Genomic DNA, 26584 nt, shown 5'->3' with positions numbered 1-26584 from the left:
CTGTCTCACCATCCAGTATGATCATAACTTATCTGCCCCAGGTTATCAGTGGCAAGCCAGCCCCAACCCTGGAATTACCTTCCCCTTCCCCCTCGCCAATCAGGGACAGTTAAATCCCACCCCAGGATGACCCACTCAAACGCCATCAGATAGTTACATTTGATTTCCACCACCTACTTTCGTCCAGGAAGCCGGAGTAATGCGGTAGTAGAGGTGGAACGTTTGTGTGAGGTGCAGGGGTTCCGATTCTGGACCCGGGAGGATTTGATTGTTGCTCGTAGCAATGCGCGACCCCGGCGCCGGGGGAAGGGAAGGGCAGGGGAGCAGAGAGATGGCGCCGAGGAATGGTCGGGGCCGGGGCCGGGGCCGGGAGCGCTGCGTGTTGACCTTCAGCGAGGAGGATAGGAGGTGAGGTCTGGGGAAGGGAGGGTAGCCGTCGCCGAGCTGCGGGTGTGCGGTCAAGAGCGCCGGTGATCCCCGGGTCAAAGCCCACTCCAGGCCGAGGCCGTGCAGCGACCGGCCTGGCCCTGGCCCGGCGGTGGGTGTGAGTGACCCACCGCCCATCGTGCGAGCTCAGGCCGGTGTGGGTTGGGTGGGTATGTGGGGTGGGGAGCGGAGCGGGGGTAGGTGTGTGTGTGGAGGGGTGAGGGGTAGGTGTGTGTGTTTGTGGGGTGAGGGGTAGGTGTGTGTGTGTGTGGGGGGGGTGAGGGGTAGGTGTGTGTGTGTGTGGGGGGGTGAGGGGTAGGTGTGTGTGTGTGTGGGGGGGTGAGGGGTAGGTGTGTGTGTGGGGGGGTGAGGGGTAGGTGTGTGTGTGTGGGGGGGGGGGTGAGGGGTAGGTGTGTGTGTGTGTGGGGGGGTGAGGGGTAGGTGTGTGTGTGTGTGGGGGGGTGAGGGGTAGGTGTGTGTGTGTGTGGGGGGGTGAGGGGTAGGTGTGTGTGTGTGGGGGGGGTGAGGGGTAGGTGTGTGTGTGTGGGGGGGGTGAGGGGTAGGTGTGTGTGTGTGGGGGGGGTGAGGGGTAGGTGTGTGTGTGTGGGGGGGGTGAGGGGTAGGTGTGTGTGTGTGGGGGGGGGTGAGGGGTAGGTGTGTGTGTGGGGGGGGTGGATGTGGGGGTCAGAGTCGGCCCTTCAGCCCGTCGAGTCTTTTTAATTTCAAAAATAAACTTTATTCATAATAAAAAATATATACAAAGAAAAAAAGTGCAAGAAACAAAAGCTTTAACATTCATGATTGTTACATTCAGTAATGTAAAAGTACTGACCCTACTGAGTCCGGCCAGAATACTGCAGAGCGCTCTGGGCTTTCTCCACGTTTTTAAACAGTGACCGCACTTCCGAGGTGGTGGTGGTGGAAGTGAATGCTCAATAAACATGAAGAAACCCAAGGAGGGAAACAATGTAGTTTTTCATTATGACACAAAACCACCAGTCAGTGACCATTCATATTTCCCACTCGTATTCACTTAGATATGGTCCATCGAATCTAGAATGGATCTCGGTGTAATCCCATCAGTTCCATTCCCCAATTTATCTCCCAGTAGCCAATTCTCTCCTGCATATCCATCAATTCACCCACCACTCACCTGCACTTAGTGGCCAATTAACCTACCTGTCTTTGGGATGTGGAAGGAAACCACAGCACCCGGAGGAAACGCATGCATTTACAGGGAGGACTGCTGAAAGAGTGGTTGAAGCTGGGTTGCTGACAGCATTCAATTGTGTAGATGAACACTTGAATCGCTTAGGCAGATTGGACCACAGACCAAGTGCTGGGCAATGGGGTTAATACAATAGGGTGCCCTCTGCTTGGTGTGGATGAGCTGGGCTGAATGACCTGTTTCCATGCTGTATGATTCCATGAACATTTAAACTTCACAAATGACTGAACTGCCATTGTACTGACTGGGGTTGGTGACTTTTCATCATGGCGGATTTGGTAACAGTTATCCAACTGAATATGAGTGGGGAAATATAAATGGTCACTGATGGTGGTTTGCCTGTTGTGAATGTAACTTGGCCTTATCAGCTCAAATCTTTGTTTAAACATGACCAAAATATCCAAATTCCAGAGGCAAAGTGACACTGATGGACAGCAAGGCAGCTTTTGACCAATTTGAGGTATCAAGGAGCCTTAAAACTAAAGTGGATAAGAATTGAAAACATCACACAGGACGTACCCCACACAAAGATGATTGTGGCTGCTGAAGAATCAGTCATCCCGATCCCAGGGAGTTTCCTCATCCTGACCATCCTCTGTTGCCTCATGTTCTCCAGGTCTTGCTTCATGGGGACACACACTTGTTCAAGAGTTGTAAATTGTTTTGGAAACATCTCTTCTGACCTCTAACGGAGGGCAGATATTTGATCATTTGGATGAACCGTCTCTTCTCCCCTCTCGATATTTCTCTGAGCATCTCTCCACCTCGCCCATGATCATTTCCACAGATGAACCCCACACCCATCTTTGTTTCCTCAGCAAGACCCTTGCCATCCGTCCCCTAATCTCCACCTACCTCCCGTGCAACCTTAATCTGGTCCCAAAGGCACTAACTTTTCCACATTCCACAATGGTGAGAGGCCATTGAGAAAGTACCTTTGCCCTAGCCTTTTTAAGGGCCTTGTCAGTGATAGAAAGTCCAGGCCTGGAGCCTTTGCAGAAAACTGGCCTGGGCCTTACAAAGTTGCTTTAACATATTTGTAAATTAGTTTCAATTTCTTGAGCATTTTTGATAGTTTTTTCTTCTATTTTGTATTGAAGGGAGTTTCTAACTGGCTTTCACAAGCGAAAGGTGGAGAGAAGGAAAAAGGCCTTGGACGAAATTAAAAAGAAACTGAAGGAGGAACACAAACGTGTGAAGGAGGAGGTGAGAAACAATGAATAGCACTAAATAGGCATGATTACCCAGGAACAGGAATGTGAAACTATTTGGTTTAATATTGCTCTTCGGTACATTCGATTGAACCCCATCACCAATATGTAATAGTGTAAAAAAAAACTTTGGAATCAGTGGTATTGCTTTAACACTGAAATTACAGTGCTTAACCAAGATCTGACACTGATTCACACAAAGAAATATTGACCCAGAATTTGCGGTCAGCAGCAAAGCAGGCACACTAAGAGAAGCCAGCACTGTCTGTCGTGGAGGCAGTATTGTCTACAGGTCCGCCACAGCTTTTGAACACCCAGCTCAGGTACAGCTGGTAGAAATGAACGAGTGTTTGGGAGACCACTGGGATAGATTTGCTGTCTATTGCAGGGTTGCAGGGATCTTTTTCTAGATATTTCAAAAATAAACTTTATTCACAATAATAAAAAAATACAAAAGATGAAGCAGTGCAAAACTTTTACATTCGTGGTCATTACATTTAGTAGTGTTAACTTTTTTTTAAACCACAGCACCATTACCACTCATGTGGCCCCTTGGGGTGATGCACCCTTTCGTTGTTTGAGGGGCTTCCCCACCCGACTCAGCCCCTTCATGTGCAGTAGTGGAGGGAGCCCAGACTGTGGTCCTTCCTCACAGAGCCTTTGCATTGGCTGCACCAAGCTTCAGTGTGTCCTTCAGCACATACTTCTGTAGCCTGGAATGTCCCAGTTGGCAGCATTCCCTTACGGACTGTGCTGGAAGACCAACCAGTTTTGGCAAGACCAAATGGCGTCTTTCACCGAGTTGATGACCTTCCAGCAACACTTGATGTCTGTCTGGGTGTGTGTCCCTGGGAAAAGCCCGTAGATCAGAGAGTCCTTTGTGGGGATGAACCGAGATGAGGACCCTTGCGTCCTTCTCCACACCCTCTTAGCAAATTCACAGTCTGCAAAGAGGTGCATGACCGTCTCTTCCCCACTGCAGCTGTCCTGAGGGCAGCGTGTGTTGGAGATGAAGTGTTGTCTGTACAGAAAGGATCTGACTGTGAGGGCCCCTCTCACTGCTGGCCAAGTGAGGTCTTGGTGCTTGTTGGTGAGTTCTGGCGATCAAGCATCTTCTGCCATGTGAAAACTCTGCTCACAGCTGCATTTCTGATTTGTGAACTGTTGGGTTACTAACGGTTCAAAGGAATGGTACACTGCCTTAACCTGGGGACAACCTGTACCATAAAGTTCCTGAACAGGCCCTTTCTCAAATCCACTGAAAGAACTGGAAGCTGACAATACCACAACCCCTGGTTTTGCTGGATGTCTAACCTGACAAAGGATGTTTCAAACATTCAGAATAACTAAAATTATACAACAAGTACAAATATTGTAATTATTAAATTAAAAATAAATATTAAGCATTTAGGAACACAGTTCACAGGAGATCTGAGAATTTTTTCATCAAGGGGGTGGTTGGAATCTGAAACACACTGCCTGACGGGGTGGTGGAGGCAGAGACTCACGCAATATTTAAGAAGTATTTAGAAGACCACTTGAATAGCCAAGGCACAGAAGGCTGTGGACCAAATGGTGGTAAATGGGATTATTACAGATGGGTACCTGATGGTCAGCATGAATGTGGTGGGCCGAAGGGCCTGTTTCGGTACTGTATGATTCTGTCACTACGATAAATGTTGTGTTTATTTTAAAACTCTAAAAATATTAATGCTACCTTAGTTCCTCACAACTGATCTACTGCATTGAGCTGACTGACATTTCCATGGAGGTCTGCCAGCTGTCTCCTCACTGGTCAGCTCATCTCTGACTTTGCGATGGGGAAATCAGAAGACCTGACGGTGATGATTGTGGCCTGCTTTGATTTTCATAATTTCTCTCTCCTGCACATTGGAGTGTAAATGATGGGAATTCTCTGCAATGTTGCATTGTCACATTGGATTCTGAGGAGTTCAATGGCAAAATGTAGTCAAAGAAAAATTGGGGAATAGCTATCAGCAGATTTGGGACTTTCACACATGCATACATGGAAATCCTAAAGTTGTTGACCATGCTCTAAAAAGTCCTGGTCATAGGATAGATGACCAAAATCTGGGTCAAAGGGGAAAATTGCTCTTGCATTAGAAATTACAGGTGCAAATTATGACCACAATGATCTCTTATGCTCTTTGTGAGTAATTACCATTCTTCAGATTGCTTATGGTAGAATTTAATTTTTAAAACTTAGTTAATAAAAGCATTCTGACAATATGACTGATGCCACACCCACTATCAGAATCACTAATGTGGGAAGTTAACAGATCAATATTGGAACTGTGATCGTTAGAATGTACACTGCTGCATATTTAACATGCATGAGTGATTCAAGTTTGTTTCACTTTTTTTTAGGTAAAATTTGATGTATCATTGTCTAAAGGGTGGCAGCAATGTGAATTATTGGTTGCATTGGCTTCCACTTGTGACTTTATTCTGTGCATTTGATAGCCATAGCAACTCGATATTCCCCACTGACCGTGATAGTCCCTGTCTCAATACCTCTCTCATTCACTTACCAGAGAATAGCGGTTATTTAAGTTAACAAGCAAAAGTATTTTCCACAATGTATGCCCTTAAAAAAAAAGTAGCATTTCTTAGTTGCTTTGATGACAGGCAGTTTCTGAAAACTTCAGCAGAGGTAGACAGACATTCTGGGAACTTCTACACTGAATCAATAATATAAAAGCATCAGTAGAAAAATTCAGCTCCTTGTCCCCTCTCCACCATTCAAGAATATCATGGCTGACCTTCTGTCTTGAAGCTACTCTTTTCGGAATCGTCTCATGTCTCTTGATTCCCTCAAAATATAAAAATCTATTGATTTCTGACTTGAGTGTACTCAGTGTCTAGGCTCTCATGACCTCTCGGGTAGAGATTTCCTAAGATTTGCTACCCTCTGGTTGAAGAAATTTCTTCTCATCTCAGTCCTATTGGCAAATCCATTATTATGACACTGTTATCCTGGTTTGAGACAATCCAAGCAGATGAACATTGTCCCTGCATCCATCCTGTCAAGCCCTGTAAGGATTTGGATATTTTAGTGAGATCACTGCTTATTGGGAGCATAGGCCCAGTCAACTTAATCTTTTCTCACAGGGTAATCCATTACCCCACATCCCATCTAATACTAGAGGGCATGCATTTAAGGTGAGAGGAGTTAAGCTGAAAGGAGATGTGTGGGGCAAGTTTTTTTTTACACAGAGAGTGATGGGTGTCTGGAATGCACTGCCAGGGGTGGTGGTGGAGGCAGATACGATCGAGGTGTTTAAGAGGCTCTTAGATAGGCACATGAATGTGCAGAGAATGGAGGGATATGGACCTTGTGTAGGCAGAAGGGATTAATTTAATTACTAGCTTAATTAGTTCAGCACAACGTGGTGGGTCGAAGGGCCTATGTTCATACCAGATATCAAATTGGTGAACTTTTATTGAACTTTCTCCATCACAAGTATATCCTCCTTTGGATAGGGATACTAGACATGTACATAATATTCCAGATGCTGTTTCACCAAGGTCCTATGTAATTTCAGTATAACACCCTTATTCCTGCAACAAAGAGCACCCCACACCTTTTTCTGATTTCTTGTCGATCCAACATGTTTCCCCTTCAGTGATTCATGCATAAGAACATCCAGGTCTCCCTGAACATCAAACTTTTCAATCTCTAACTAAGTGGAAGAATATTCATTTTTCCACAATATATTTCATCTGCCATATCCTTGCCCATTTGCTTAGCCTGTCCATATCTCCTTGAAACCTCTCTGTTGTACTTTTACAACTTGCACTGCCATCATGTTGCAGCAAACTTGGATATATGGCAATCAGTTCACTCATCAATATTCCTGACATTCATTGTGAAAAGCTGGGGCCAGGAACTGGTTAAGCCTCCCAACCTGAAAATGCCTTATTTATCCCCATAACGAGCACATGCTTAATTCTTAAAATGGCTGCTATCAATATTACAGATGTCACAGTCCCAGATTCATCCTCATTTTGTCCTGTGTTTGTTCTTAGCTGTGATGGGGCATGAAAGTCATGTTGGTCCATGGTGATTTTGCCTGGCACTTTTGTAATTGGGGGAAGAATTGGCAGAATGTTGTTCTCAGTAAAGTGACAATGGATGCTGCGAGTCTGAAATTAGAGCACAATTACCTGAGAGAGAGAGAGAAAAGATATTCATTTCCAATACCTTTATTCAGAAAAAGACTTTGTAGCGGTTGCTACCGCGGAATAAAACAAGACTCTACTCGGAGGATTGCCAAACAGAACTGGTTTATTTTCCCGCCTTGCGCGGGCCCTTTAAGGGAGAATGTTCCCGCCCAAAACAACCGGCAATGACGTAAGTCCTACGTCATCAGGACTTTCCCGCGCGCGGGTTCTCCCCGTCGCTCGGAAAGACAAGGCCCGCTGCCATCTTGGGTCTCGTTGCTCCGCCGCCGCGCGACCCAACTGCCGAGCCGGTTCGCCCGACTAGACAGTGAGTTGCCACACAACCCCCCCCAGAACCGGCGAGACAGTCCCCAAGGTCCGTGGGCTGTGCCAGCTGCCGCTTAGGGGGGCGGCCTCTGCGTCGCGGCGTGGCAACCTCGACAGGCTGTTGCAGATCCAAATGGGCCGGTTTGAGGCGGTCCGCCGTGATAACCTGTTCCCTGCCTGCAATGTCCAAAATAAAAGTGGATCTGTTATTCCGTATGACTCGGAACGGTCCCTCATATGGTCGTTGCAATGGCGCCCGAGGTGTGCCCCTGCGAACGAAAACAAACTTACAGTCCCGTAGTTCCTTGGGTTGGCAGGATGGGGCTTGACCGTGCCGTGAGGTGGGAATCGGGGCCAAGGTGCCAAGCTTCTCGCGCAGTCTTTGTAGGACTGCTGGGGGTTGTTCCCCTTGGTCCCGAAGGGCAGGTATGAAATCCCTGGGGACAACTAGTGGCGCCCCGTATACAAGCTCAGCTGACGAAGTGCGGAGGTCTTCTTTGGGGGCAGTGCGTATGCCGAGCAGGACCCAAGGCAGCTCGTCAACCCAGTTAGGACCCTTCAGGCGGGCCATCAAGGCCAATTTCAGATGGCGGTGAAAACGTTCCACCAACCCGTTTGAGGATGGTAGGCCGTGGTGGTGTGCAGCTGCGTCCCTAGCAGGTTCGCTAGTGCAGCCCAGAGACTGGAAGTGAATTGGGTGCCTCTGTCTGAAGTGATGTGGGCTGGAACGCCAAAACGTGAGACCCAAGATGTGAGCAGCGCCCGGGCGCAGGAATCAGTTGTGATGTCAGCCAGGGGGGTTGCCTCAGGCCACCTTGTGAACCGGTCCACGATGGTAAGGAGGTACCGGGCTCCTCTTGAAACCGGCAGAGGGCCCACGAGGTCGACGTGTATGTGGTCGAACCTCCTACGGGTAGGTTCGAACTGCTGTGGTGGGACCTTGGTGTGTTGCTGGATTTTTGACGTCTGGCAGTGCGGACAAGTCCTGGCCCACTCACTGACCTGTTTGCGCAGGCCATGCCAGACAAACTTGCTGGCGACCAGTCGGACAGTAGATCTGATGGACGGGTGTGCCAACCCATGTACCGAGTCAAAAACGCGTCTTCGCCAGGCTGCAGGGACTATAGGGCGGGGCTGACCAGTTGCAACGTCGCAAAGTAGGGTCCGCTGACCTGGACCAACCAAGAAATCTCGGAGCTGCAGACCCGAGACTGCGGTTCTGTAGCTGGGCAATTCGTCGTCGGCTTGCTGTGCGTTAGCTAGGGCCGTGTAGTAGCGGTTGCTACCGCGGAATAAAACAAGACTCTACTCGGAGGATTGCCAAACAGAACTGGTTTATTTTCCCGCCTTGCGCGGGCCCTTTAAGGGAGAATGTTCCCGCCCAAAACAACCGGCAATGACGTAAGTCCTACGTCATCAGGACTTTCCCGCGCGCGGGTTCTCCCCGTCGCTCGGAAAGACGAGGCCCGCCGCCATCTTGGGCCTCGTCGCTCCGACGCCGTGCGACCCGACTGCCGAGCCGGTTCGCCCGACTAGACGGTGAGTCGCCACAACTTGCATTTATTTTCTGCCTATCGCGATTTTGGAGTGTGATTAAAACAGCTGATTAATTAGAATGTAGGTCTGGTGGAAGTTAGAGATTTAATTTCTTTTAAGGAAATGTAGAGCCAGAGAAAAGAACGGGTTGGAGATGGGGGATGAAAAGTGGGATGGAGCAGCCTTGTCAGGAGGTGGAGAACAGGAATAATTAAATGACAGAAGAGATGGTGCAAGGTAAGTAGTAGTTCCTGTGTTGCAAGTAAGGAAGGAAAATAATAACTCCAGAATACATCAGCAGTAATCTGCCTTGCAGCCCTGCAATTGTAGCGGTTAGCGTAATGCTTTACAGCGCCAGCGACCCAAGTTCAATTCCCACTGCTGTCTGTAAAGAGTTTGTACGTTCTCCCCATGTCTGTGTGAGTTTCCTCCAGGTGCTCCGGTTTCCTCCCACATTCCAAAGACGTATGGGTTAGGAAGTTGTGGGCATGCTATGTTGGCGCCGGAAGCGTGGCGACACTTGCGGGCTGCCCCCGGAACACTACGCAAAAGATGCATTTCACTGTGTGTTTTGATGTACACTGACTAATAAAGACATCTTTTATCTTATATCTTATCTTATACATGACAAATGGATCCATGAGTAAGGGAAAGCTGTTGCTGTACTTTCAACTTTCATATTGAAGCTGCCTTTGTCATGAATAAAATAACAGTATTTAAGCTTTCCTGAAACCACCTTTTTCAGTGAATATTCTTCATATTGTGCAACTCCGCGATTTCACGGACCAGTTTTTGATTGGAAGAGCCTGGGCAGAATTGACCCCAGCCATCACCAGTGTGTAAGCACATTCCATTAAGGGCCATTGGAAAAGGATTGGGAGCAGCAACCCGAGCTAATTTACTCTCCCACATCCTATCTAGGGATACGATTGTGCTTCCTATCTATTACCTAGTTGACTCATTAACTCAAGACTGTTGCATGTTAAAAGCCTAATTCCTACACTGTCGCTCTAATCTACTTAATTTTTTTAATAACTTTTTGATATTGTGGAAGTACTTGATTTGGAAGTGGTCCTGCAGTCTGAGCAACTGAGGTCACATCCCAAAATGCATCCCACCAATCCATATGGCAGCATTGGGATAGGTGACCAGAAACTTGGTTAAAGTGACAAAGATGAGAGGTTTGCAAAGTATCTACAACACTGTTTGGTCGATTTGGACTATTCTGATTTTTATGCTCTACATAAGTTATCTTCTATCACACAGTAACTCACTTCTTCAGCTATTCCTTTTCATTTATTTATTTGGCATTATTTAAATGCATCTAAGTCTCAATTACTGCCTCTGTTAACGAATTCTACCTCATAACCACTCTCTGAGTAAAGATTTTGTTTCTGTCTTCCCCAGTGGGTTCATTAGTGGCCATCTTATAATGATGGCATATCCGAACTCACCCAGCTAGATGGCAGCATGACAAGAACATTTGTTTAAAGAGGGATATCCAGAGTTTGGGTTTGGGCAGCTAGTAATGAAGCACTGAAAGTTGGGGAGTTACAGTGGAACTATGCCGTGATATTTCCTAATCTCTATCTTTTATTGAATTGCAGAGACGCAAAGAATATGTGAAGATGTTTAAGGAAAGACAAGAAGCTTTGGGTAACTTGCATCTTTTAATTAAACTAGCTGCAGGTTTTATTTATTGTTGAGCCAGGTTTTTGCTTAGGTATTGTTTTAAGGGCACAATCTCAGTGCCAGGCATCTTTCAGCCACAATTATGACTCTAGAATTCAGAAGTTAGAGTCTAAACTCTGGTTCATCTGAAGCACGGTGATGAATGGTCTAAAACTCCACACAGGCTCTGCTACTCTGCTTGTTTAATGCTATTTGTCCACATGTAAATCTGTTATTTGACATTCCTTTTCGAAGGGAAACTTAACCTGTCCTTTGGAAAGGCTGAACTCCTCCCAGCCCCTCTCTCTTCTGCTGTTTATGAAGTACCTTCTTTATCTTTTGTTTGCTGGATGAGCCAGGAAAATAAGTGTCAGTGAGCTTCTAAACAGATTGTTCAATGGTGAAGTTCAAACCTGTCCCCTTCTCTCGCGCCCCCCCCCCCCCCCCCCCCACGTGCGCATGTTGCCTATGCTGGTACTTTATTGCTAATTACTCTTTAATGTAGCTGTTTTGATTTGTCGTCAGCATGGAATCTGGAATATCCAGTTTGTAACCCGAAGGAACACCTCCCTGAGGAAAAGAGAGATATCGCCTTACTTGTTCCAGTCAGGGCAGCAGGGTGGTGCAGCAGGTTGTGGAGCTGCCTCACAGCTCCAGGTCATTTCCAACATTTATCAGACTCTGGCTCAGTTCCTATGGATTGGAGAATAGCTAATGTAACTCCTTGTTTAAAAAAGGACAGAGGAGAAATCCAAGGACTATGGTTTGGTTAGCCTGGTATTGGTAATGGGGAAAACACTGGGGTGTGTTAGGGTTACAGCAGAGCATTTGGAAAATGGTGAAAGGGATCAGTCAATCAGCGTAGATTTATGAAAGGGAGATCATGCTTGACAAATTTGCCAGCAGTTTTTGCGTATGGAACTAGTAGAGGAGAACCAGTGGTATATTCAAAAAACTTTCAACAAGATTCCACATGAGACAGTAGCATGCTGAATTATAGCATGTGGGATCGGGGTGATGTACTGTCATGAAGTAAAAGGTGGTTGGCAGACTGGAAAGAAAGAGTAGAAAGAAACAGGTCCTTTTCCAAGTGGCAAGCAGTGGTTAATGGAGTACCACAGTGTTCTAGCAATGGACTGAGGTATGAAGAGAAATTGGGGCGATTGGGCTCATATTTGCTATAATTTAGAAGAATGCAAGGGGACCTCGTAGAAATTCATGGAATTCTGGAGGGACTGGACAGACTAGATACAGGAAGAATGATCCTGATTGAGGGGAAGTTTGAGCGTAAGCCATTTAGAACCAAGATGAGGAGAAATTTCTTCACTCACAAAGTGGTATAGTTGAGTATATTCAAGAAGAAATCAGATCTAGTTTTTAGGGTTAAAGAGATCAAGGAATATGGGGAAAAGGCAGGATCAGCTGTGATCCTCTTGAATGGCAGAGCAAGCTCAAAGGGCCAACTGCCCTCTTGCTACTCTTAATTTCTATGTAAGGAATTGTGTATACAAAAGGAACTTGTAGTTCTTCATTCATTTCTATTTATATTCAGGTATCAAGGCCACAAGCTCCTACATTTCATGACCCTTTCTATTTCTCTCTTTTAAAACACTGTTTTAAACTTTACATTTGGTTCTGGTTGTTTTTTGCTTCACCTTGCCTAATCACATTGAGTATCAGTGTAAGATGGTCTTATTTTGCTCCTATGAGAAGCTTGGAACGTTTTATCAGACTATATAAATGTAGATTACTGTGGCACATTTTAGATCTCAGAAGGTTTCGATACTCTGCGTTCATCTCATTCCGGAGTACACGTGCTTCAAGGTGATTGGATTGTTTCCTGTTTATTTATAGAGGAAGCTGACGAGTTGGATCAACTGACAACCTCCAAGAAAGAGTCCATTCAGTATGACCATCCAAATCACACGGTTACTGTGACAACGATCAGCACTTTAGATTTGGGTGGGACCAATTTGTTCTTCCCTGGTGCCAAACAGGTAACTAAATGGTTGAAACTGAAGGACAGGCAAAAACAAGATTATATGCATGGCAACAGTAATTTTGAAAACATATTGAATACTTTAGCATAAATGGAAAATTCACCACTGTGACATTTGCATTCAGAATGATGTCAGTTTTGATGAATGGTACACACCTGAAACTTTCCAGAAACTATTACTTCTTGCTGCTGTTTCTCTTCATTCTTCTGCAGGGAGTCCACTAGTAGAGATCCAATGTTGCTCTATTCCATTACACTGCAGTATCAGTTTTAGAGATAGATAATTTTATCCTGTCCCAAAGATGTGTGGGTTGGTAACTTAACCGGCCACTGTAAATTGCCCCTTGTGTGTAAGTGGTAGAATCTGGAGGGAGTGGATGGCAATGTGAGGGAATAAAATGGGATTCGTTAAATAGATGCTTGACATTCAGCACCACTTTAGTGGGACAAAGGGCTCATTTCTGTGCTGTGTGACTCTATAATTACTGTTAAATCAGGGCATTTAGGAGGAATTTTCATTCTAGATATTGTGTGTGTATACAAGATCACAAGACAAGGGAGCAGAAGCAGGCCATTCGGCCCATCGAGTCTGCTCCAAGGAAAGGGAAATAGAAATGAGAAATGGGGAATGGGGAAGAAGAAGAAGAAAAAAAAAACTATTCTAATCCCAATTACCGGCCTTATCCCCATATCCCTTGATATCCTGACTATTTAGGTATCTATCTATCTCCTCCTTGAACGCCCCCACTGATCTGGCTTCCACTGCTGTACGTGGCAAGGAGTTCCACAAATTCACCACCCTCTGGCTACATCAACAACTTGCATTTGATTAACACAACTCATGTAGTAAAATGGCCCAAGGCACTTCCCAGAAGTGACGTCAAACAAAATCTGATATTTGGAGGTGTTGGGATGAATGACTCCAAGTTTAGTTGAAGAAGCCATTTTAAGAAAAAAAATAGAGCTTTAGTGAGTGAATTCCAGAGCCTTAGGGTCCACCTCTCTTCCTTTCAAGATGCTTCTTAAAATCTACCTCTTTGTCCAGCTGATTTAGTAAGTTGGCATCAAATGTTGACAACTCGCGAAGTGTCTCAGCTTTATTATTCCAGAGCTGCTATATGAATGCAATTTATATCTTTATGCTCTGCGTGCTTTAACCTGCCTCGAATTTTGTTAGGAAATAAATTCAATCTGAATAGCTACTTCACTCTTCAAGCTCATAATTGAAGAATTTACAGTGTGTTGGAGGTTTTGGTTTACTCCTTATTGCCACTGGAACCTGAGTGCTGGGGTTGCTGCAAATGTCGTTGTGCTACTAATTGTGTGTAAGTGGGTTTCTCTTCTTACCTTTGGAGTCGGAAGAAGATGAGGAAGAGCAGGCAGTGGAGAATGATGCGGAAGAGGAAACACCTGTGAAGACCGACGACCCATTACCCAGGAAACGAGCTGAGCCCATAATGTCTGCAAAGTAGGTGGAATATTTTAGGATGTGATCATTCGTAAACTTCTAATAGACTTAGAGGTCAGATGCAGCTGTATTGAATCTGTGATGTCCTGTAAAACAGTGTACTATAAATTGATCCTTGTTCAGTTATTTTCATGCCTTGCAGTGCCATGGGGAAGATTGGCCACCATGTCTACCAAACTCCCAGCGAAGTTTGACAGGCTGGGCCTCTGGCAAACTGCATCACTCATCATTTACCAGTGCATGAGGGAGGCTGTGTGGAATATAATGTGGTTTCCTCCCAGGTGATTGACAGGGAAACACTTGGGAAGTGTTTATCACTGTTCTTTTTAAGATAAAGAGCACCTCATTCCTGCTTGTCACCTCAAGTAAGGGCACAAGGAATATCACAATCAATCACCTGGGAAGAAAGAATAAGTTAAAAAAAAACTTAAAATCTGCTTTGCACTTTTTTTTATATAAGGCATCAATGTTCACCCTCTGCCACACCCCTCACATTAAAACCAAGACTGGCACTGTATTCCTTCCCAGACTCCTTTCCTGGGATTTCACTAGGTCAGAGGCCCCTTGCCACTGTGGTGGCAGCGCAGTGAAGGGCTTGATTTGCTAGCCAGCAGAAGGTTAGGGATCTGGCAATCACTGAGGGATCATGATCTGGCTGCCTTCCACCTGCTGGTAACATAAGTAACAGAAGTTACTTCTGTAATGCTGATATGAGGTCAGGTGACCCAGCCCATGTCCCTGCATCTTTAAGTGTGTATGATCCAAAATTTGCAGAATGAACTCAAAAACATCTACTGTGGCTGGCTCCTCATTCAGTCAGATCATGGCTGAATACATCTTAATCTCATCTGTTTGACTTATTTCCATACATCTCAATACCCTTGACTGATTAATAATGTTATCAACCTCAATATTGATAGTTTGGATTGACCATTGCCCACCACCAACTCTCCAGCTTCTCATGACTTTTAGAAATGTGGGAGTTCCAGATATCCATGTTAGTACTTGCATCGTTTTCCGAATCACCCCTGAACAACTTGGCTCTAATCCCAAATTTTCGCTGGCTTGTTCTAAATTTCCCACCAGAAGAAATAGTTTCTCTATTCACTCTATCGACTCACTTAATCACATTAAACACTTCAATTAGTTTATCACTTAATCCTCTGTATTCAAGGGAATACAATCATAGAATAGTTTCAGTGCAGAAGCAGTCTGTGCCATCTCCTAATGGAGCAATCCCATCAATTCCCTTCCCCTGTTCTTTCCCCCATAGATTAGCAAATTATTCTCTCTCATGCTCAACCAGTTTGCTTTGAAAGCATTAATTGATTCAGTTTCTGCCACCTCTACAAACAGTGAATTCCACATCTGGACTACCAAACTAGAATTTTTCTTCAGACATCCCTTGTATTCTTTGCTTCATTTTAAATCTCTGGTCATGGTCCTTGGACCATACATTAATGGAGATTGGCCTCCCTTTGGCCTCCCTTTAATTATCTTCTCTTAAACAAGTCGTGGTCATGCACACCTCTACAAATCTCTTCTTGACCATCTTTATTCCAAGGGGAATCTCACTGATTTAAATTGTTCTGTTTGGGTGACTGTTTGCCCCTTCTCATTGTTAATCTAAACCTAATGATCTCCCACTGACAGTTGGCCCAACTCATTCAAAACCAGATCCAACATTGCCTCCATCAGAAAGTCCTCCCCTTTTCCCTTTACATTAATGTTGTTCCAATCAATATTGGGATAATTTAACCCCCTCCCCGTGATCAGCATTCTCCATTTCTTGCAAGTTTCTGTAATTTGCCAGCAGATATCCTCCTCACTATTTGGTGGTCTATAGAATACCCTCAGTAGCTCCCATCTCACTTAACTCCAACCAAATGGATTCCATATTTGACCACTCAAAGACACCTGCTCCAGCAGTAATTATCTTCCATAATTAGTTTTGCCACCTATTTTCTTTGCCTTTCATTGCAGAATCCTAGTCTTTTTAATCTATTTTCATTGTTTATCCTATTTAGCTCATTAGATTTTGTTTAGAACTTACCTGGTGCCTCTGTCATATTGATTTGGCAGGATTAAATTCCTTAGAGACATTGTAGTTCATTATATTATCCCAGTTTAGGGTAAGAGAAATGTATGAAGTTCATGAATTATGTTCCTGGTTTTAATCAAACTGATCCATAATCATTTAATCTCTGTCTCCCTCTACCATTTTCTTTATCTTCCCTGCAGATCTTTTAACTTGGTATGTTTAGTTTACAGACCTGAGCATCTTGTAGCCATGGTTCAGAAATATCATAACTTCTGAGCTGATTTTCTACCTGCATTTAATTTAATTTGTTCCTTATTCTCTGTGTTTGTAAAAAGGACATTCCACTGTCTCTCAGCTCTATTGTTTTACTTGTGTTTCTCTCATGTAATTCCTGCCCTAAAGAATCATCTCAGACTTCAAGCCAGTTATCTGTTTATTTACTAAATCTTTTCTTAAACTTTAATTGTAATGACAATTTGAATAAAAGGAAATTATTGTCCCTACTCTTTACTTTAAGGTGTCTCTGCAGAAGTGGACAATAGTTTATAATTTCATTTACTTTGTAATCTTAATTTTAAAAAAATAACAATTCAAATTACTGTGTAATGTGAAAGACCCGTGCGCTTTGTATTATTGGAACTAGTCTCTTCTGAAGTACAACAAGTAGGCCAGGTTTCAAGATTCCCTTATAATGGGCTGAAGCTTTCTTACAATGTTCTGGACTTGAAACGATTGCCACTTTTTTTTTTGCCAGGATTTCTTCGCTGACATCTGCGCTGCACTTGGCAAATAAAAATCAGAAAAGAAAGAAGAGGAAAGATTCTCACAATAAGTTCAAACCCCCTACCAAAGGCAAAACTACAAAATCACAAAGGAGAAAACGGACAGGAAAACCAGGGGGTGAGATGTGAATCTCACAAAACCCTTTCTCTTGGACTTATTTATGCTCAAATCCCATGGTGCCTGAGCGACATCAGTGCTTGAACTAAGTAATCAAAATCCCAGGACCTCTTTGTAACCGGAGGCAGTTTGGCCAGAAAATAGTTGATTGTAGTTTGCTAGACTTGGAAGATCAATCCTTGTAAGGGCTATGTGCTTGAATTTTATCTTAAGGTGATACTTCTACTGATAAATAATGGCAGAGTGCATAGGAGAGTAGTTGTTTTGGGACCAATGGTTCTAGTTCAGGACCCTGGCATCTAATATACATTGTTCTTCGTCTACAAAATTCCCTCAATCTGCAGCACCGATATATGTGAAATTTGCTAATGTGGTCTGTGTACATCTTGTAGGACCATGGGCATCTCTTTGTCAATTACTTCAAGTCTACAATGAGATAAGGTCATTCAGTATTAGCCTGCTCTGCTTGGAGTTACAGGTGTTCTGAGGTGGACTTTATCTGGCCTCTGCAGATCCTGAAATGCATACAAAGTTGCACAAAGTATTCCTGGAATATCAAGTGGCTCTATTAATAACTTTCTGTCCTTTTTTTCTTATGTCTTCATCAAGCTCACTTTTAAAGGTGCCAATTAAACTTGAGAATCCATTACTGTGTTGGGTGGGTGGGGAATGGCTTCTGCTTTTTGTTCCAGTTTAAGAATTTAGTGTTTCATCCTTAGCCTCTTGCTGAATGTGCAGGTTATATTGTTTGGTTATTTTAACCTGATCTGAATCCATTTTTTTTCAAACTAAATTTTGTTCCTACTTTTTGTAAAACGTGTTTATTGCCTTGTCAGAAATGAAGTAAGATTTTTCTGTGGCCTGACTCGGAGAGCATTATGAAGAACTGTGTCCTGTGTCTTACGTGACTTGATGCATTGGTGTTGCTGGTGTTGGTTGGGACAGCTTTCAAGCTTCACAACTGAACAGCTGTAAGGCGTCAACTCTCTTGAGCTGCCTTTTGCATTCTGCATCCAGTAGTTGATTTGTTGTTCAACTGAATTTGATCCTTCTGCAACTATTTCAACAATGCGAGTTGCAGCATTGGACCACCTGTGGGATTACATTCAGCATTGAATCAGCTACAGGACTTGCCAGCAGTTGTACTTGCAGAGCAAAAACATGTGGAATTATCTTCCAGAAGGTGGAGTTTTGCAAAGTGATAGGGGTGTATAATCCTTTCACTTCATACTGTGCGGCACCATGACTTGTTATGATTGCTACTAATTTTTAAGAAAAACTACACACATCATTCTCGTTATGAGAGGTTGTGTGAAATTGTCCAAACATATCTGTGCTGATGTAGTAAGTCCCTAGATTTTTCTTCAGAAGATGGGGTTTTCTCAGTCAAAAGAAATTCAGTGCTTTGAATTATTAACATCAATACTGATAGTCAAAGTTAAACACGTACCTGAAGGCTTTTGTTTTACTGGGTAGTTTATGTTTGTTTTCCAGTTAGCTTCACTATAGGCTAGGGAGCATTTTTTGGACTGACCACTGCATAAATTAAGGTGTACTGTACTGTTGGGGATGCTATCTTTTGTGTTAGATGCAAAGCTGAGGCTCCTTCTGCCCTCTCAGTGAATATAGAAGTTCCCATGTTACAAACTAAAGAGTAGAAAAGTCCTGGCCAACGTTTTATCCTTCAATATCATTTTATTAAAAAGTGAATTGATGTTTTTATGGACCTTACCTTGTTGGCTTCTAGCGTTTCCACATTACAATGGTGATCACATTTCAAAAGTACTGAATTGGCAGCAAACTGCTCTAGGACATCTCAAGGTACAATACTAGTCTTTATAATACCAAATGGTATACCACTACCTTAGGCAAAAAGGGGTGTGAGCCTCTATCCAGGTTGAATAGTACAGGGGAGGTTTGAACTTGCCATTTGCAAATCAGAAAAAAAACTGCAGATGCTGGAAATACTCAGCGGGTCAGGTTGCATCTGTGGGAAGAGAAACTTAACATTTCAGGTGAAAGACCCTTCATCAGAACTGAGAAGGAGACAAAAGAAGCTTGTTATGCTGCAGGAAGGATGGGGTGGGGGGGATGTCTCTGATAGGGTAAAACCAGGGTGACCACGGGAATACGCCTCCCTCCCTCACCCTTCCTGCAGCTTAACAAGCTTCTTTTCTCTCCTTCCCAGTTTTGATGAAAGGTCTATCACTCAAAACGTTAACTCTTTCTCTTCCTACAGATACAGCCTGACTTGCTGAGTATTTTCAGCATTTTCTGTTTTAATTTTAACTTACCATTTAATTTAGTTGAAATAAGTGTTTTATAATATTAACTCATTTTCTGTCAAGCATTGATGTATAGCGTTGTTGCAGTGTAGGGTAGCTGGATGTTCAATCAGTCCTTTAGGCTGGATTCAGAACTCATTCACAGGCATTAAAGAACAGACCTTCAGGATCTTGATCATATTTTGCATCCACCCAGTTCAAACACATCAAAAGACGGTGCATTGGCAAAGACTGGGTATGGATGGCAAAAAGACAAGGAAGAGTACACAGAGTTCTATGACTATGCTTTGAGAAATCCTTTGCCAAGTTTCTTGAATCTGGTGGAATGTTCAATTGACAATTGAATATGGAGTTTAGCAACATCATCAGTTTCAAAATTGAAAAAGCATTCTGGAAAAGGTCATGAAACCCTTGAAGGGTGAAAAGTGAACAAGAGGAAGTAGAATGCCATAGGGCTGCTAATTGTTCTGTGTTAAATGTGTGGTGCACAATGAATAATGTACATTTTCTATGTGGGTCTGCTGCTGTTAGATGTGTTGTGCACAATACAACAGACCCTTCAAGCTTAATGTGCCTTTTCTTGGCTTGTCCAGAATTGGGGCATCAAGGATTGAATCATGGCATTTGAGAGGTCGGTGGCAGGGTGCAAGGAAGACTTGAGAGGTAAGGTTTTAACTTCAAGGAGACCTACCTACAGACAGTTCCAGAGACCTCTCCTTGATCATATACAGGCCCTTTCTTCTCTCCACCCATCCGCTTTCTCTGCAACTTAAGGCACAGTGATGTGGCAGATGGTGCTGCAACCTTGCAATTCCTATGGTCAATTGAGAAAGGAACAAACTTTGTTACTCAATTGAATTAATTTTGAATGGCAGTTCCTTAAAAAAAATTCTTATTCCAAGTTTTACCTAATTCCTCCAGTTTTTATCTTGGGTTGTTTATAGCCTACTTCAATTCCTAGAGGCTCCAGGGCAGCTTGGAAGTTTTCTAAGTCTGTAATTCAGGTTTAGTTCAAATACCATTAGAGTAATATGAACACAAAATATACAGTCATGGAACTATATAGCACCGGGCCCTCTGGATGTGGACGACCATGAGCACCATTTACACTAATCCTGTGCTAATCCCATTTTATCCTCTCTACCTTCTCAACTTCCCCCAGATTCTATCACTCACACACTAAGGCAATTTATTGTGGCCAATTAACACACGTGCCTTTGGGTTGTGGGAGGAAACCGGAACACCCTGTGGAAACCCATGTAGTCACAGGGAGAACGTGCAAACTCCATACAGACAGCACAGGAGGTTGGGATTGAACCCAGGTTGTCGGAGTTATAAGGCAGCGACTCTGATGGCTGTGTCACCCTATTGGAGGGTCAGCAGTACCTTGTTTTGGATGAGAACGATTAACTCTTTTGGCTAAATCTGTGGTAAATTTTGAAAATTGTCAGCAATCTGCAACGTTTGGGTCACCCAAGCTACAGAATGGCCTCTAGGGCTCAGATTCCAGTTGATGCATGAGCCCCCAACCTTGGGTCTGCACAAAAGCCGGATGGCAAAAAGGATCATGGTCAGCGCCCTGTAAAATTTCCTAGGTTTGACAACAAAGAGCATCTCTGTACCTTCCGCCATTTGTAAAAATCCCCCAAAATAAAAAAAACCTGCAGATTTGCAAATCTGAAATAAAGTATCTGCAGTGTTTTTCTTGCTTGATGAAACATTGTTAAAGTTGTAGGTTGATGACCTTTCTTCAGAACCTCTTATAGCAGTGGCACAGCGATTAGAGCCACTGCCTGCTGTTTGCGGGGATCTTGCTGTGCATAAATTGACAGCTACGTTTCTCATCACGGTGACCACGCTGCAAAACAACTTACGCCGTGGTTCGCTTTGGGTCGACCTGGGGAAGTGAAAGGTACTATATAAATGCAATACCTTTCTTGCAAACCTCTCACTGTGATTCTGTGGCTGGCCAGCAGATGTGCCCATCGACGTGCGCTTAGAGGCGGTTCCCGCTGTGACTGACAGCCCAACCCACCAATGAGGATACGCTGGGAGTTCCGCTCTCCCCAATTGTGGGCCAGCATTGTCCGGCTGGGTGATTGACAGCGGCTGATGAGCCGCACCCCCAGGTACGATGGGTTGTATCCGGGCAGCTGCGAGTTTATGTCAGATTGGAACTTCCTAAAACCTGTCCAAAAAGCAAAACACAGACGCCGTTTCTTTTTTTTTCCAGAAGAGCCGCATGCAAGTTTATTCAATTTGCTGGAAATCTGTGAAGGGGGCAATCATTTCGGCGAACTTTATGAATGTTTGCTGAAATAAATTTGGCAACAAAATCCCATTTTCACCACGGACTTCGGCAAAGTGTCACATAATAGACAATAAAATGTCTTTTAAAGAGCAGCATTTTAGAATACTGGGGATTTATTCGAGAGTTTGGAATATTGCTGCTTGTGAATTGTGCAGGCATGTTCTCGGGATGTGTGCTGCATCGAGCTTTCCACTTGGATAACTACAGATTTGCTGCATTTCTTGACAAGTAATTCCGAAATTGTGCCTCGGCTGCAAATATCTAATTGATATTTATGTAACTGGCCTCTTGTGGGGACCGCAGGGAGTTTGCTCTGGTCCCTGGTTGCAGGGATGAGGCAAAAATCACCAAGTCTGCAAGGAAAGTACAACCATGCATTTTGTCTTTTTAAGGCAATTACAACTTCAGCTTGATGGCTCCGAGTGAGTTTTCGGGGATAATGTTTGTCGTCAACCCACGGGCCTGCTTGAAGTTCCAAGCAAATATTTTTGACAGGAGCAGGTGCCAGAATTGTTTCAAAGCCTTTGATCTCCATCGAAAAGACTGCGGTCGCGATGCCAACCAGGTGAAACACGAGTCGAGCTTTAATAATTAATGTTTTATTTTGTATATCATCAGAGAGCACCAGTGATCAGCGTGCAAAGAGAGGTTCTAAAGGCCCAGTTTGGCCGACTAAAAATAAGTTTTAATTTGACGAGTATTGATGATTGGAATTAAAATGGTTTACATTGGTGCATTTACAATATTCTTTGTTCGTCAAAGGGCTGCCACGCTGGGAAGAAGACTAATTAAAGTATACAAAATTATGAGACGCGTAGATAGGGTAGACAGAGTCTTTTTCCCAGGGTAGAAATGTCAAATACTAGAGGGGATTGGGGTGGGGTGAGAGGGGAAAAGTTTAATGGTGGTGTGTGAGGTAAGTTTATTACACAGAGAGTGGTAGGTGCTTGGAATGCGCTGCCAGGGGCAGGTATGTTAGCAACCATGAACAGGCAGGGGATAGAGGGATACAGACCATGTGCAGGAAGGTGGGATTAGTTTAACTTGGCATTGTGGTTGGCATAGGCATGATGGGCTGAAGGGCCTGTTCTTGTGCTGCACTGTTCTGTTTCTATGTCTCTGAAGTATGCAGTATTACAAGAAATTTGTAACTGCGGCCATGTAGTCTGAGAAAGCTGGAGCAATGCAAGGGATGAAGCCATTCAGCTGGTGTTTATCTACAGCATTAACTTCTCATTACTCCTGTTCATCTAATCTCATCGCACAGCCTCCCATTCCTTTCTCTCTCAAACTTGCACTTAAATGCACCTTCTTTAATTAATCCACATTGTGTGTTCTAAACCACTCTCCGGGTAAATAAATTACCTGAAAATCCTCTGGATTTATTGGTGACCCTCCCACCTCCCCTCATAGTTCCCCAGTGGAAAATGTCATCATTATAGTCAGTCCTTTTGGGGTTGAGAATGACTTGCTTCCATTGCAGTTCTGAGGTGGATGATGAGCACCCTATGTGGGATCTGCAGGCTCTGCCACAGGTGAGGCAGGAGGTGCTTAAATGCACGGGTGGGCATTTTGTTCCTTTCATCGTGCTCCCATGAACTTGCGGTTCTCAGTGCCTTCCTGGATACTCCATTTTGAGCAGTGATAGCCCAAGGACCCCCATGAGTCGCTGAGGATGCGATATTTTCATTCCCAAAAAGTTTCGAGAATAACCTCAAAGCATTTTCCCTGTCCACCTGGTAGTCTTTTGCTGTGATAGAGCTCAGAACAATGTGCCTGTTTCAGGAGTCTGAAGGTAGGCATGCAGATGATGTGCCTTACCCTTGGAGCTGGCTGACTGTGGTTAGAACTTCTATTGGGGATGTTGGCTTAGGACACTGATGGTGATTCACTCATCCTACCAATGAAGTTGTAGGACTTTGGAGAGATGGCACTGGTGTTATCTCTCAGTGCTTTGAGATAGCTGCTGTAGGTAATCCAAATCACTGCTGCCCACTAGACTGTGCTGGGGACTTGATCTTTGAAGACTGTTTTCCTCAGATAGCTAAAGACAGTGCTGAAAAATTTCATGGGCCAAAGGTATGGAAAGTGTTCCATGTTTTCTGCGGTTTCATCATGTACCTTTTATTGTTGGGGGTGGCAGTGTTATGTAGCAGGGGCAGTTTGGTAGTGGACCTTTGTTTTACAGACATTTGGTGTAAACGCCGTTCTCTCATTCTCAGTCAACGAGTCAGCAATGTCTTGGATGTTGGCCTCCAAGCATGCACATATGTGAGTGTCATCTGCTTACTGCAGCATTGTTGGGCCAGTGTTAGTTCTGGTATAAACTACTGAGGTGGAACAGTTTCCCTTTCGTCCTATGCATTAGCTGTACTACAGTGGGAAGCTTAGTGGAGATGAGATTTATTGATGACCTTTTTATGACTTAGCTTTGAACTTCCCTGAGAAATACTTTCATTCTGTCTCCCCTATCAAAGTCTAAGGAGCTCTTGTGTTCCCTTTCCTCTCAGTGTTCCCTTTCTGGAGAAAAGAGCCTCTGTGAATAGTGTTTATGTTGGATCCTTTCATAAAGGGATTTTTGCCATGTTATTTGCTTTTATTTTGCAAGCTGTTTTTTTTTCTCTAAATGCAATTTAGAATGTTACCCTGATGAGAACAGGAGCCTGATACAGGGTCTTGACCCGAAACATCGACACCCTCTACCTCCAGCAGTTTGTTTTTTGCTCCAGATTACAGCATCTGCAGTCCTTTGTGTCTGCTCTTTGGAATGTTACCCATTGTGCCATGATACAATTGTATAACATGACTAGTAGAGTAAATATTTTTCTTATGTCTTCTGAATTAAGTATCATATTATATAATAATGGGTGGAAATTGGTATGTGGTGGAAATGAGAATTGAACCAGGGTAACACACTGTCCTTGGGCCTCTGACAGTAATTTTCAAATCTAGCCCACACTAGTCAGATGTACTCTCCTTCTGATTTGTAAAGAATGTGAATAAAGTGAATTTGGTGCAAGTTGTGGTGGGCACCCAACAAACATGGTCGATATAAGTTTAGAAGAAAGTTGAGTGACTTGCAGGGAAATGGGACATTGGACAACTCCCTGCAAAGAGGCAGCACAAGTACAGTAGGCTGAATGGTCTTTCATGTAGTATAATCCTGTGGTCCAACAAAGGCAGCTTTATGTGGTAAAACTGGATAAAATTTCATATTAGCAGATTTTTTTTAGCTTGTGGTATATTGTTCGAGGCTATAGAGCATTGCTAATGTATATCTCAACTGTTCTTGGAATTGGTTTAATCTGCAAAATTACTCTAAGGAACGGCACTGTAGAGGGAAGGAAGTAAGTAACCAACTTATTTTAACAAACGTACTTAATTTGAGATGAGGGTGTACTATTCCATGCAAAGGGCACTCTCCTCAAATTCAGCCACCTACAGAAATTCATTTCCATTTTACATTCACTTTGGTATTCAAGCCAAGATCCCAACTAAAGGTTCTACAACAGAGCGCATCTCTGTGAAGACATATCAAACAAGGTTGTGTTGTTGCCCATACCTATTTTTCAATCTTTCTTGCTACCATATTATGCCTTGCCTTCAAATAAAATGTCCTACAGGAGTGGAGCTGGTCATCAGAACTAGTGGGAATCTGTCCACTCTATGGGGACTACACTCCAGAAGCAAGGTCACGTCAACCTTGGTAGTCAAGCTGCAGTATGAGCAGAAGGCTTGTGTTTACCTGCATTTGGAGGCCAAGTTCCAAGCCATTTTCAGCTTGTTCACTGAAGCATACAAGAGAATGGGCCATGTACCCATCAGTAAGACTAAGGTCCTCTACAAACCTGCTTCCACTGTACAACACTGCCCTCTGACAGAATCGATGAGATTCAGTCGGGGAGAGGGGACCTCTGATGGGAATGTATGATGCACAAAGGCAGTTGTCCCTTCACTGGATGAGTTCAGAAAGTCAGTTGCAACTGTATGCAACTTAACACCATCATTGGATCGAATAACAAAGTAACAAGCTTTGTGAAAAATGTGAATATTATGAAGCTGTATATGCGATGCAGAATTTTTAATTAGCTGTAACATTTTTCTGATGCTACAAATCAAATGTAAACAACCTGGCAAAAGTCATTTTGTGAATGCTAAAGAGTTCATTATAGTGACTTGTGTTCCTTTTCTGTTTGTTTGCCCTAATTCTCCTTTGAGATCAGACAGAGGTTATGTAGGGTTATTTTTAAAAATCCTTGTATGTACCACTCATTGCCTATTTAATGTGTAACTGACTAGTATGCAGCTTGGTGTATGAGTCAGCAGAACCACAGCCCCGTGCAATCAAAGGAACAAGCAAATTATAAGGGTTCCTCATAAGACAGATTCGGAAAAAGTTTCCTAGTGGGAGATGGTTTGTTGTGCCTGAGTATGTGCCAACCCAGGTTTAAGGTTTTTACGTAAAAGGATTTAATTCTAATTACTCTTGCAAAGTATTTGGCTAGGGAATTGAAATCTTGAAAAGCAAGGAGTTGTGTGTTGGAATTCAGGATTCAACAGAAGTCGCATTAAAACAGATTAACTAGATACTTATTAGCCTAAATCTTGCTAGTAAAGTGGTGTGCTGTGACACATGCTGTTATTAATGCACAATTCGGCCAGCAAATTTAGGGGATTAAGCGATTACGTTGTCAGTCTTCAGAATTTGCAGACTGATTAACTCCATTTGCTTTTCACAAACAGCATCTTGCCCTTTAGCCTCACTGTTATATTTTAAAAAACTTGCTGCATTTGCATAATAATTCCCCATTAACTTGACACAAAGTTGGGACTTGAATTTAACATCGCAAATACCCTTTTAATCCTGTGATAATTAATGCACTGCCAATCAAACACCGAAGGGAAAAATTTAACTTGTGGAGTCTCTTTCCTGCATGTTTCAGATTATTCGTAAAAATCTCAAACATGGCATCTTTACAGTACAGGAGGAGGTATC

At 43.6% G+C, this 26584-nt stretch overlaps 2 protein-coding genes across 2 annotated transcripts in view; both read left to right on the top strand.

Moving 5' to 3' along the window:
* The first annotated feature begins 224 nt into the window (after window positions 1-224).
* nol12 (nucleolar protein 12) lies at window positions 225-18650 on the top strand. The gene is made up of 6 exons (XM_052043257.1): window positions 225-408; window positions 2755-2860; window positions 10521-10569; window positions 12439-12581; window positions 13939-14051; window positions 16847-18650. Exons 1-6 carry the CDS (start codon window positions 284-286, stop codon window positions 17001-17003), a joined length of 693 nt encoding a protein of 230 aa, XP_051899217.1. The 5' UTR covers window positions 225-283; the 3' UTR covers window positions 17004-18650.
* Window positions 18651-19894: 1244 nt separating this feature from the next.
* Window positions 19895-26584, top strand: part of LOC127585427 (uncharacterized) — a 127062-nt gene continuing 120372 nt past the window's right edge. The window contains exons 1-2 of the mRNA XM_052042852.1: window positions 19895-19940; window positions 21981-22153. Coding sequence (XP_051898812.1) covers window positions 19895-19940; window positions 21981-22153 — 219 coding nt within the window. The remainder of the gene's footprint in view (window positions 19941-21980; window positions 22154-26584) is intronic.

This window comes from Pristis pectinata, chromosome 33 (genome assembly GCF_009764475.1).
Source record: "Pristis pectinata isolate sPriPec2 chromosome 33, sPriPec2.1.pri, whole genome shotgun sequence".
Taxonomy (NCBI): Eukaryota; Metazoa; Chordata; class Chondrichthyes; order Rhinopristiformes; family Pristidae; genus Pristis; species Pristis pectinata.
Note: the sequence above shows the minus strand (reverse complement) of the source record. Positions and strands in the feature narration are given on the sequence as shown.

What these genes read in the sequence shown, in the direction of transcription:
- nol12 (XM_052043257.1), top strand. Translation starts at nt 284, where the DNA reads ATGCGCGACCCCGGCGCCGGGGGAAGGGAAGGGCAGGGGAGCAGAGAG. An exon ending in TCTTCCCTGGTGCCAAACAG is followed by an intron (nt 12,582 to 13,938) that starts GTAACTAAATGG and finishes TTACCTTTGGAG; the next exon opens with TCGGAAGAAGATGAGGAAGA. An exon ending in GAGCCCATAATGTCTGCAAA is followed by an intron (nt 14,052 to 16,846) that starts GTAGGTGGAATA and finishes TTTTTTTGCCAG; the next exon opens with GATTTCTTCGCTGACATCTG.